Source organism: Pseudorca crassidens, chromosome 3 (assembly GCF_039906515.1).
Source record: "Pseudorca crassidens isolate mPseCra1 chromosome 3, mPseCra1.hap1, whole genome shotgun sequence".
NCBI lineage: Eukaryota > Metazoa > Chordata > Mammalia > Artiodactyla > Delphinidae > Pseudorca > Pseudorca crassidens.
The window spans coordinates 127,333,855-127,346,624 of record NC_090298.1 but is presented as its reverse complement, the minus strand read 5'-3'; the positions used below and the strand labels follow the sequence as shown (position 1 = coordinate 127,346,624).

Genomic DNA, 12,770 nt, shown 5'->3' with positions numbered 1-12,770 from the left:
CCACGAGTCACAATTAAGGAGCCCGCCTGCTGCAACTAAGACCCAGCGCAACCAAATAAATAAATGCTTTTTAAAAAAACCACAATGAGGTATCACATCACACCTGTCAGAATGGCTATCATCAATAATACCACAAATAACAAGTGTTGGGGGTGTGTGAAGAAAAGGGAACCTTTGTACACTGTTGGTGGGGATGTAAATTGGTGCAGCCACTATAGAAGACAGTACGGAGCTTCCTCAAAAAACTAAAAGCAGAATTACCATATGATCCAGCAATTCCACTCCTGGGTATATATCTGAAGAAAACAAAAACACTAATTTGAAAAAATACATACACCCCAATGTTCATAGCAGCATTATTTACAAATACCAAGAGATGGAAGCAACCTAAGTGCACATCAGCAGATGAATGGACAAAGAAGATTTGGTGTATATACAATGGACTATTAGTCATAAAAGAGAAGGAAAATTTGCAACAGCATGGATCGACCTGGAGGGTATTATGCTTAGTGCAATAAGTCAGACAGAGAAAGACATTCTGTATGTTATCACTTATATGTGGAATCTAAAAAATAAAACAAATGAATGACTATAACAAACTGTGAGGAAAGAGACTCCACAGATACAGGGAACAAACTAGTGGATACCAATGGAGAGAGGGGAAGGGGGAGGGATGAGACAGGGATAGGGGATTAAGAGGTACAAACTACTATGTATAAAATAAATAATATACTGTACAGCACAGGGAAATATGGCCATTATTTTATAATAACTTTAGAGGCTAATCTATAGAAAATTTGAATCACTATGTTGTACACCTGGAACTAATATAATATTGTAAATCAACTACACATCAATTTAAAAACAAAGCCACTCCACCCCCACGCAGCGAAGGCGGCAGCCAGATTACCCTCTGTTGAGCCACACCTGCGTCCTGCGAGTCAGCAGCACCTTATTGGCCAGGCAGCCTCCATTGTGAGGTAGTTCTGGTTTCCTCCTTACCAAAGACAGACAAGCCCTGAGCCTGGCCCTACATCCAGGCACCAGAACCTCTAGTCCAATGCTGTCTTCTTCCTCCCAGTCACACAGTTCACTTTGCCCTAAAGCACTAAGGGCTAAACTGGGAGGGGCTGAAAGCCCGGGCGAGTCCCAGCGTGTGGCGGGGGCAATCACAAGGAGCCTTGAGAATCATCCTGAGATGAGACTCTCGTAAGTCCCCAGAGCCAAGTGAAGCATATAATCGACATCAGCGTCCCCCTCTCACCAGCGCCAGGGCCAGGCACCCTTGGGAATTAGGAGCCAGCGTCTCAGTGCTGCAGCCTTGGTTCCTCTGGAGAAAAACCCATGGGAGGCTGGTTCAAGGCTGTTACAGTCCTTAACCCTGAGCCACCACCACCTACCCACCATGCTGAAGATCTCATTGCTTGCAAGGGACAACAACAGCGAGCCCAAGTCCTTGGATGATGGGTCCAAGTCACTCTCGGAGAGTAGAAGTAGCATCACTTCAGAGAGTGTCCGCCCTGAAGAGGAAGCCAATGGATTATCGTAAGTGGCTGCACGGCCCACAGCAGTCAGGCACTGCTGCCTTCACAGAGCTGGGCCACAACTTCCTACTTCTCTCTTCGTAACACATTTATTCCCACTGAACAGGAGACACGTGGATTAAAGACGAAACCTTCAGAATCTAAGAAGTTTGACCCATGTGGCTCTGGGTATTACACCTGTTTCACAGGTTTTGCAAAATCGCAGAGAGTCATCCCCAACATGAGCTTCTTCTTTTTTTAATTAAGTAATTTATTTATTTAACCTGTGCCAGGTCTTAGTTGCGGCGCTCTGGGATCTTAGTTGTGGCATGCGGACTTCTTAGTTGTGGCATGTAAACTCTTAGTTGCAGCATGCGGGATCTAGTTCCCTGACCAGGGATGAAACCCGGGCCCTCTGCGTTGGGAAAGTGGCGTCTTACCCCTGGGCCACCAGGGAAGTCCCCAACGTAAGCTTCTCAATTCCCACAACAATTTTCTATCTCAGGCTGACTGTTCTTTCTTCAGCAGTTTCAAGCTGCTTGCCTCTCTGTCGACTTCTGCTATCATTCATACTCTCTCTCTCTCTCCCTCTCCCTCTCTCCCTCTCTCCCCACCCACCAGCCTCCCTCTCCCTTCCTCATACAAACCCATCCAGGAAATAGAAGTTCACCTCCTAGACCCATGTCCCTACTTTTACTCCCATAAACTCAGACACGTGGCTCTTTTCCCCAGGGCTGTATTGCCAATCAGACTATTATTTAGTAATCAGATCAGATAATATCCATGGTATAGAGAGATTGTAAATGACAATACCCAGTGTTGAAAGGATGTCAGGAAACGCCCTCTGTCGTGTCCTTTTGGGAAGAATTAAGCTAGTACCTTTCTAGATGGCAATATTGTAATATATGTCGAATCCTAACACATATTTATATAAAACATACAAATACTTATTTGGCCTATGCTTTCTTTTAAAGTACACACACAAACAACTGGCCGTAGTGGCTGCTTCTGGCTACGAGAATTGGGAGAATGAGAGGCAGAGATAGAAGAGACATTTATGTTCACTACATAAGGTTTTTTTGGGTTCTTTTTTAGTTTGTTTTACCTTTTGAATTTCATATGTGTTACTTAGGGCTTTTTTTTTTTTTTTTTTTTTTTGGCTGCATTGGGTCTTCGTTGCTGCACGTGGGCTTTCTCTAGTTGCAGCGAGCCGGGGCTACTCTTCGTTGCAGTGCACGTGCTTCTCATTGCAGTGGCTTCTCTTGTTGCGGAGCACGGGCTCTAGGCTCGTGGGCTTCAGTAGTTGTGGCACGCGGGCTCAGTAGTGGTGGCGCACAGGCTTAGTTGCTCTGTGGCATGTGGAATCTTCCCGGACCAGGGATCAAACCTGTGTCCCCTGCATTGGCAGGTGGATTCTTAACCACTGCGCCACCAGGGAATTCCCCTACTTAGGGCTTTTTTAAGCGTAAGTAAATATAAATAAATAAATCCTTTGATCAGTTATACCACTTCCAGGAATTTTTCCTAAGGAGATAATAATGCAGGTATGAATGATAATTTTATTGAAGCCAGATCTTAACCTCAGATCTGGTTGTAATACTGACAATTGAGAAACAACGAGAGATTATTTAAAGTATGATACACATAGTGGGATACAATACAGCCATTAGGAGTGATGAAGGAAATCTATGGTTGTGTGAAAATATGTAGGACATACTAGTCATAAAGAAAATTAAAATACAGTATTATAATGGTTCTCCTTGTGTACAATCTGTGTGCATTTATAGACAAGTAAGGATGCCTAGAGGAATGTTAAAGTGTTAAAAGTAGTTTTTTCCAATCGGTGGAATTTGAGTATTTCCTTTTATAATGACAATGTATCATTTTTCAAGGAAAAAAAAATAGGAACTTTTTTTAAGTCCCTGGGAGCTCCCAACATGTGTTTTACTCCTCATAGCCCTGATCTATGATGCTGTTAACTGAGGTGCAATGTTTTCTCCAAACCCTTATCTCACCCTTCCCAAGAGATTTGATCAGCTTGGGCAAGACGCTGCTGTAGGAAAGAAATGAGAGATGGAGGGATGGAGAACAGGAAGGGGGCACATCTTGTGGAGAAATTACTATCAAAGAATTGACAAAAGATTGTTTTAAATAGGGTGGGTTTTTTTTTTTTGACTTTGACATATTTTTCAAAAATTGCAGTTACCAAGAAATATAAATTTCTGTTGGAAGTGAAGGGACAGCTTGTACCACCACCCCCCCCTTTGCTTAGGTGAAAAGTCTGAACTCACAGAGGTGCAGGAAGTCACTGTCTCCTCTCAGCCCCAGCCCTCTCCCTGGACAATACTGAAATGCCAAAACCTGACCCAGCCCTGACACCCTAACCAACAGGACAAGACCAGGAGGCGTGAGCCCTGACTCGCCATGTGACCTTGGTCAGTTTATTTCCACCCTCCGGGCTGCCTCCAGACAGTCCAAAGGCTGCACAAGGAGGTGCCTCCAATGACCTCCTCCAGGTACCTTTTGTTACAGGAGAAGGGGGCCCCACTACCTGCTTAAACCAGCCCTTGCTTGCCTTTTTTCTATCACCCCAGCTCTTCCTCCTCTTTAGGAAGCCTCCTCTTTAGGAAGCCGTTTCAAACAGGTGAGCACCATAAGGCCAAACCAAAGGTGGTGGTGGTGATGGTGATGATGATGATGATGATAATGATGTTGATGGTGATGATGCCTCACATCTGTGAAGCCCTTCACAATTCCAAGATTCATTACGTCATTACCTCTTCTGATTCTTATTATATCCTTGGGAGGTAGGCAGGTCAAGATGAACAAACAGAAGATATAAGCAGCTGAGGGGCCTTCCCAAAATAGTGATCAAACACAGTCGGTTAATGGCAGAGCTAGAACTCAGAATCCAGTGGTCCTACCGCAGTTCAGTCCTTTGCAGACAACTTTTCATTTCAATTCCTTTTTGATTCTCTTCTCAAGATCCTGTTCCACATTTCCCCTCCCTAGTGGACTGGTGGTGCCTGAGCAGGCGCTGCCAGCACTGGTGTGGAGAACATTTAGAACCCTGGTATCTAGCACCCTGCCAGGCACATAGTAAGTGTTCTATATGCACGTTTAGCAACTGTTATTAAATTGTATCCAGTGCATAGCATGGAATAAGTTTGCAGTGAATATTGTTGAGTAAATGGATGAAAGAGTGAACTAGAACCAATAAATATTCCATATGTGGTGGCAGACGGTTGTTTCTCTAGTGAATGAATTAATAAATGACTGGGCAGCGATAATTACCTGTAAATTGAGAAAATTCTTATTATTTTTTCCATTGTCTATCTAAATGCCAAACATCTAGTAGGTCTCAATACATTTTGAGTGAAAGTATCACGAAAGAAATCGTTGAATGCATTGATGAATAAACTGGTACTAGGGAGTTATCCAGAATAGTAGCAATGGTTATTAACTTTTTCTTTAGAGTCTAGTGTGTGTTAAATATTTGTTGAGTCACCTGAACAAGAACCAGCCCTTGATCAGAGGTTCCAGAACAGATCCTGGGAACTGAGAGTTAAACCAGAGTGTCCTTCATCTGGTTTTGTCTTCCCACCACAGGGTGCCTGGAGAGGCTGAAAGAAGCCTGAGCAGTTGCGTCTCCTTTCCCTCTGCTAACATACCCTTTTGTTGCCTTATGCTCCCCCTACAGGATTATGCAAACCTTGATTCACTTATTGAAATGCAACATTGGCACGGGGCTCCTGGGACTTCCTCTGGCCATGAAAAATGCCGGCTTATTGGTAAGATGGACCTGTGCAATGGGGACCAGGTCTACCCATTTGGGGGAAAGGGTTGGTGGGTCCCTAAGGCCTTAGTACTGTTTATCAATGGGCAATAAGCCTATTGCTTAGGGGGTCACCCTTTGGAATAGGAAATGAGCCTATTGGCATCAGTCCACTGGAGCCAACCCAGAGCTAAATGGAGCATGCCTGGAGGAGACAAGCCATTCTTTTTTTTTTTCCAGTTTTATTGAGATATAATTGACATACAGCTTTGTATAAATTTAAGGTGTACCGCATAATGACTTGACATACATATACTACAAAATGATTGCCACAATAAATTTAGTGAACATCCATCTCCCCATAGAGTTACAAAAATAGATGTTTTTTCCTTGTGATGAAAACTTTTAGGATCTACTCTCTTTGCAACTCTCAAATATACCATATAGCAGTGTTAACTACAGTCATTGTGTTGTACAATACACCCCCAGTACCTTTTATCTCGTAACTGGAAGTTTGTACCTTTTGACCACCTCCATCCAGTTCCCCTTCCCCACTATTGGTCTTAAAGACTCACCATACTCGCATACTGATGCAGAATCTACTTTGCCACAGTTCTCCCAGCTCCCTAGGATTATATCCTTGTTATTTCATTCATTTATATCAGCAGCCTGGCCCCGCCAGGCATTTGAGTGTGTGACTCCTGTTTGTGATTGATGGTGAGAAAGTGGCTTGGAAGATGAGGATAACGAATTCTCTACCAATCCCCTGACACTTCCTGTGCCCTCCCACCTCTGTCTTCTTGCTTATGCTGTTACCTCCTCCCTTATTTCTGTCTTTTGAACTCCACCTCCTCTGTAAAATTTGACTGTTTCCGATTAAAATTCCTTCACCTTGTGTTTTTCTAGAACTTATATCTACCTAACCTGGAATCCTCCCAGCACTTACAAAGATGAAACATGCTTATTTTGAAAAATACCTATCTTCCTCACTTACCTGAAAGCTCTGAGGGCTCTCTAATTCATCTTCACACCTCCCCACAATACCTGCTATAGAGACTGGCACACTTGAAGTCCCAGTTTGTGTCCATGGAATTGAATAGATAGATTATTTCCATTTAGTGGAAACGAATTTCTCCTTCTCTCCAGGCCTGCAAAGTGGCCCTCATGTCTAAAAAAGTCACATTGAGACCCTGGCTACTGACATGACTTCCAATCTGAATCAGTTCCAACCCAGAGATGGGAAGTTCCCCTTTAGAATTCTCAGGGTTCTAGAACTTCTGAAGAGCATTATTACCACATGGCCCTCAACCAAATTCTCTTTGCCAGTGTGGTCTTTGCTTTTTAAGATAACTCTTTTATCCTTTGATTTTTGGTTCCAAAGACTTATTAGGTGATTTCTTTACCCTCCATCTCCCATCAGAACCTGTACTCATGATTCATTTGAGAAATATATATTGAGCACCTACTATTCTTAAGCCCTGGGAATATAGATATAAACAAGACAAAAGAGTCTCTGCTATAGGGAGGCTACATCCTGGTGCAATCTAGTGGTGCTCTTCATCTCTCAAATTTCTTTGTGATATTAGCACAGGTCACATCTATAAAGTCACAGGTGTCCAGCACAAAGAGGGTGAGAGAGTCCCTCTTTGCTCTGTGCTGTTGTGATCACATCTGGGAGATAATGATGAATGATGAGCCCTGCTTTTTAATCTCATCACACATAAAAAAAATGGAGACTGTGAGGAGGAGACTTGTTCATGAGCTTGACTCTAGTCATCATTTCTCTGTGTATGTATATCAAATCATGTTGTTCACCTTAAATGCATACAATTTTTAGTTATAAAAATAAAAGGGACATGGAAAGTAGACATACGAGAGCAGTGATTCTCAACTGAGGGTAATTTTGCACCCCCCTTACCCAAAGACGTTTACAATGTCTGGAGACATTCTTGGTTGCCACAACTTGGAGAGGAGGGGGAGGGAGTGCTTCTGAAATCCAGTGGGTGGAGGCCAGTGACGGTGCTAAATATCCCACAATGTATGGGACAGCCCCCTGCAGCAACAAAAATCAGCTGGCCCAAAATATCAGTAGTGCCCCTTTTGATAACTTTGTACTAAAGGAAGGAAGCCAATCCCTAAAAGGAACCTTGGTCTTCAAGCATCTTGGAGGAGGTAAGGGCTGGGGTGTGAGAAGGAATGAGAGATCTAGAAGCGGAACTAAAGGCCGATGAGGAAAGGCATGGGCTGTCTGGGAGGTAGTGAGCTCTCTGTTACTGGAAGTATTGTAGCACAGGTTGGGCAGCCACTTTGCAGTGATGCCAAGAAGGGTATTCAGGCCAGAGCATCTGGGGGCACAAGGACATTCAGGCAGGGGCTCTCATCCCTAAATCTCTATTATGAGAGGGACCCTAGCACCCAGGCAGGGAGAGGGCCAGGTATGGGAGCAATCCACCTGTGGCTCACAGGAGCCACAGACGTGTGCCCACGTCTCCTTTCCCCTCCAGGTAGGTCCTTTCAGCCTGCTTGCCGTCGGGATCCTCACTGTGCACTGCATGGTCATCCTGTTGAACTGTGCTCACCGCCTAAGTCAGAGGTGAGAGTCCTGCTTCTCTGTCACTTGGTGCCGGGTTCCATCTCAGGGTGTGCTAAGTTTCCCTGGATCGCTGACCCAATTAGCTGGCCCCCTCTCCAGGCCACCACCCCTGCTCCTCTAGATACTGCAGAGGCGGTGGAGGGAGTGATTAAAATCCCACCTGGGAACTCCTAGGTCTGGACCCAACTCTGCTGCTAACTAGCTGGACAACTTTGCCAATCTCCTGAACTCTCTGAGCCCAAATATCCCCATCTAGAGAAATCAAAAGGGATAAAGGATGCAAATTGCTCATACATATTCATGAATATGCGAGATACTTAAGATGTCTTTCTTTTCCTCTTAATCTCCCCACCCCCATCTCCCACCAACTCCAATACATACACCTTCGAAGGGGAATTTCTTCCAGGTAAACCCTTCTTGGGACAAGTTAGTAACAGTAAAAAAACATAGTTAACAATGAGATGAATAGCTCACAGGGATATTAGGGATATCCCTAATACAGGGGTCATTCACTTCAATCCCTAATAAAGTATACATATAACACTCAACGCTTATATATTTAAAACTGTAATGCAAAACAAAATTCCAGAAGGAAAAGACAAATGCAGTGAAAACAAACAATGCTGAAAATTTCATATTTATAAACTAGCAATTCATGGTGATTAGCAATTCTTTACAGCCAATAGGATTATGGCTTTCTGTCCACAGGGCTCAGCTTCTCCCAAGGCAGGCAAATCTAAATATGTCCTCATAGATGTGGAGAAAGTCCTCATGAGTCAAAATAGGGATATTAAATGAAGCTCCTCATAAAGTCAAATTATCATAACCCAAATAGGTGCATCTGGAGTATATATCAATCACACCTAACTTGTGTGGTACTTTCCAGCCCACGAAACACTGTTAAGAGCATTTACTCATTCAGCAATTAAATTTATTGCACAATTACATTGTGCCAGGTACATGGCAAGAGCTTTGCAAGTCTTCTTTTATTTATTCCTTACAGTAAAATTTTATGGTAGGCACTATTTTTCCCATTTTATAGATGATTAAACTGAAGCTTAGGTGAGTTAAATGCCTTGCTCAAGGTCACACAGCTAGGAAGAGGCAGAGCCAGTATTCTAAGACCTGTCTGACTCTACCCCTTAACCTATCTGCAAATCTTTTTCTTCCCTCAAGCCTGCCAGGACCATTTTATCACCGTGCAGGTTTCCAACATCTCTGTCATTTACGACAACCTTTTCCTGATTTTTGCTTTTGATTATTTGTTTTTCCTTTTTTTTTTTTTCTCTCTAATACAGAGGTTATAGACCCATGGCCTAAGAGCTGACAATGGTTTTCAGATATATTTGGGAGGACTTCTACTGGGTTTTTAAAATTATTTATTTATTTATTTGGCTGTGCTGGGTCTTAGTTGCAACAGGCGGGCTCCTCAGTTGCGGCCCATGGGCTCCTTAGTTGTGGCATGTGAATTCCCAGTTACAGCATGCATGTGGGACCCAGTTTCCCGATGAGGGATCGAACCCAGGCCCCCTGCATTGGGAGCACAGAGTCCTAACTACTGCACCACCAGGGAAGTCCCTTGGTTTTTTGTTTTTTGCCAGTGTTTAAAAACCTGTAGATTTCACATAAAAAAAAATCTGTACCTTCTTGCCAGTCAGACACTCTGCCACCTCTGCAGCTTCATTCCTTCATCATTCAGCTGGAGCCACATCCTGATCAACTCCTTTTGGAGCAAGACCTGTACCAGGGCCTAGGATACTGTCTCCACTATCCCCTATTCTGTCTCATATCCAGCACTTCTCACCACATTACTGATACCTTTCTGATCCCCATTGCTTTTGAATTTGCAATCCTCAGAGTAATGTATTTGCCAGTCCTATGCAATGTGACCTCGTCTATATTTCATATGCCAAGCACACTGAGTAATAATAAAAACAGAAGCATCATGCCGTGTCCTCAGTGCGTCACCATATTCATCTCTTACTGGCTCCTCCCCAAAACCCAGACTGTATGTAAAAAAACTGAAGCCTGGAAGTATCAAGAGACTTGCTCAAGGTCTCCCAGCCATCTAAGGGGGTGTGTTGGGACTTAAACCCTAGTCCCTGACAAGCCTGGGGCCCTTTCCCTCTCCAAGCTACTCCCCTGAGTCATGCAATTAACTCCAGGGACCTGGGCAACTTGCTCCCACTTGCTCTGTTGACAGTCCTCAGCAGGGCCTTCCTGTCCCTTAGGAAGGGCCACCTAGGGAAGGAGGGATGAAGGAAGAGGGATAGGCTGGAACTGGGGTGTCACATCCTATAGGGGTGCTGGGCAGGAGGCTAAAGATTACCTTTGCATGGTGTCTGGTCCAGGGCAAGCATCCCAAATGTTCCAACACCCTCAACAGTGGGAAGAAGGGAATGTAAGTCCAGAAAAGACAGAACCACTGTCTTGGCCATACTCATACCCCGTCCCCCTCCCTTCTCCTCCCTCTAACCAGGTGTGCACACCTCACAACTTTCGTGTCCTCTCTGCCCTTGTTTGCAGACCTAATCAATTCACAGCTACTGTCTACCTAAATAATAATAATAATATCCACTTAAATATTAGTGTTAAAAAAGACAACTACACAAAAAAGGCAGAATTCTGAAACTTTTAAAAGTATACCATTATAAAAATAGTATAAAAATTATACTAGTATAATTTGCTAGAAAATTACCAGAATGTCCCATATTAATACATGAATATATAATAATTACTCACTTTGGAAGTACATTGTACTTTAAAAAAAAAATGTTTTAAGTTATTCATTGCTTGTCCTTTCCCTAGACTGCAAAAGACTTTTGTGAACTATGGAGAGGCCATGATGTACAGCCTCGAAACCTGACCAAGTGCCTGGCTGAGGACCCACTCAGTGTGGGGAAGGTAGTAGTCATAGATGTAACAGTAGTAGTAGTAATAACAACAACAATAATAATAATCCTCACCTGTTTTTTCTTTATTTCTAGTAACACAAGTTTTAAATGAATATGTTCTTGTTGAAAACTATTGAACAATATAGAGAATCTCCCCTGGTAGCTCCATCCCCCATCCCACTCTTCACCCAAGAAGTAATCACTGATATCTAGTTAGTAAACATTCCTCTAGACTTTTTCTCTGCATGTACTTTTTCTCTGTATATATGTGTACAAATGGAAATATATATATTGTTTTGTATTTTCTTGTATATTAATTGGAATATTTTTTGCAAATTTGCTCTTTCATCTAATAATATGATTAATTTCTTTCCACATTGGGACATAGAGATTGACCTCATTATTTTGTAAGGCTCACGATGTTTCCCCAGTATAGATGGATCCTGTGGGTTTTTTTTTTTTTTTTTTTTTTTTGCGGTACGCGGGCCTCTCACTGTCGTGGCCCCTCCCATTGCAGAGCGCAGGTCCCGGACGCGCAGGCTCAGTGGCCACGGCCCACGGGCCCAGCCGCTCCGCGGCATGGGGGTTCCCGCCGGACCAGGGCACGAACCCGTGCCCCCCACATCGGCAGGCGGACCCCCAACCACTGCGCCACCAGGGAAGCCCGATCCTGTGGTTTTATTTAGTCCTTCCCCTAATGGTGAACATTTAGGTTGTAACCCTCGCTGGATAAAAAGTTTATGGTGTACAGAATGCTCTTCTCTGTCTGATCTCCTCTGATCATCTCTATGACCTTGTGAGGTAGGCAGGTATATCTTTATTGGGAGGAAATATGGTGATAAAGGCTCACAGAGACAGAATAATGTGTCCAAGGTCACAGGTATAGATACTGGTGAAGCAGAGTTTTGACCAAGCACCTAACATGTTAGCCTTTCCCAGCAGAGCCCCTCAGGAGTTAGTCCCTCACCTGCCAAAATCCTTCCTGCAGCTCCTCTCTTGGGAATGTCAGTAGGTCACTGATCTCCCAATCAAGAGTCACTCTGATTGTCAGACAGGAAAGGCACGGGGCAGTAATAATAGAGATCTCGCAATTGTCCATCCTTTCTCACGAAGATTTATCAGCTTCTGATGACACCCTGAATAAAACTTTCAGGCAGGAAGGCTCCTTGGAGATCACTATATCCATGCCTATTCAAGTAGAGGAAAATGAAGACCAGATAGAACAGTAAGGCTGCTCAAGTTACCCAGGGATCAGAGCAAGGACTGAAATCCAGAACATTCAGCTCTCATCCACTATACTGTGCCATTTCTCTGGAGACCCAGCAGCTGAGAAAGAATTGGGAAACTATTTTATTTAAACGAATGATTTGTAATTTTTAGTATGCTAAGAAATACCTGGGGAGTTTGATTAAAAATTACCTATTCCACATAAGCAACAGTCATCAATTGATGCTCATTGTGAAAGGTCATTGGAAAACTATAAAGCAAGAATACACTGGCATCACCTGACCCCATGTAGTCATCGACTCATGTCTAGACATGGGACAAGTGGACATGATGTGTCTTATAATAGGATACAGTAGGGAGTACAGAGAACCACCTCTGAAATACCCTTGCCAGAAAGATAAATGAAGAACCTCAGTCTTATCAAACCACTAGATCTAATATCAGTTTACAGGAAACACAGGGGATAGAAGAACAAGATAAACGACATTATGAATTCATCATCTGAATCTAGAAAGTGAAACATACTACAGGGCAATTTTCTGGTATCTTCAACACCAACCAAAAAAATTAAAGTTGCAAGGGAAAAAATAAATAAGGCAAGGAGAATATAGCAGATTAAAAAACTTGAGACTTAATTACAAAATGCAATGAATAGACTTGTTTAGAAACCAACTGTGAAATAGACATTTTTGAAAAAATTGGAAAAATCTGACTATGGATGGAATATTAAGTGACATAAGAAATTATTGTTAGTTTTG

The 12,770-nt window shown here is 43.1% G+C and overlaps 1 protein-coding gene across 2 annotated transcripts in view; it reads left to right on the top strand.

Annotated features, from left to right (window-relative positions):
* SLC36A2 (solute carrier family 36 member 2) overlaps positions 1-12,770 on the top strand; it is a 114,907-nt gene that overhangs the window by 81,039 nt on the left and 21,098 nt on the right. The window contains exons 13-14 of one of the 2 annotated variants that reach the window (XM_067732325.1): positions 5,224-5,314; positions 7,803-7,891. In XM_067732325.1, the coding sequence (XP_067588426.1) occupies positions 5,224-5,314; positions 7,803-7,891 (180 nt within the window). Of the gene's footprint in view, positions 1-5,223; positions 5,315-7,802; positions 7,892-12,770 lie in introns of those variants that run through there. The other variant, XM_067732327.1, reaches the window with a different exon arrangement.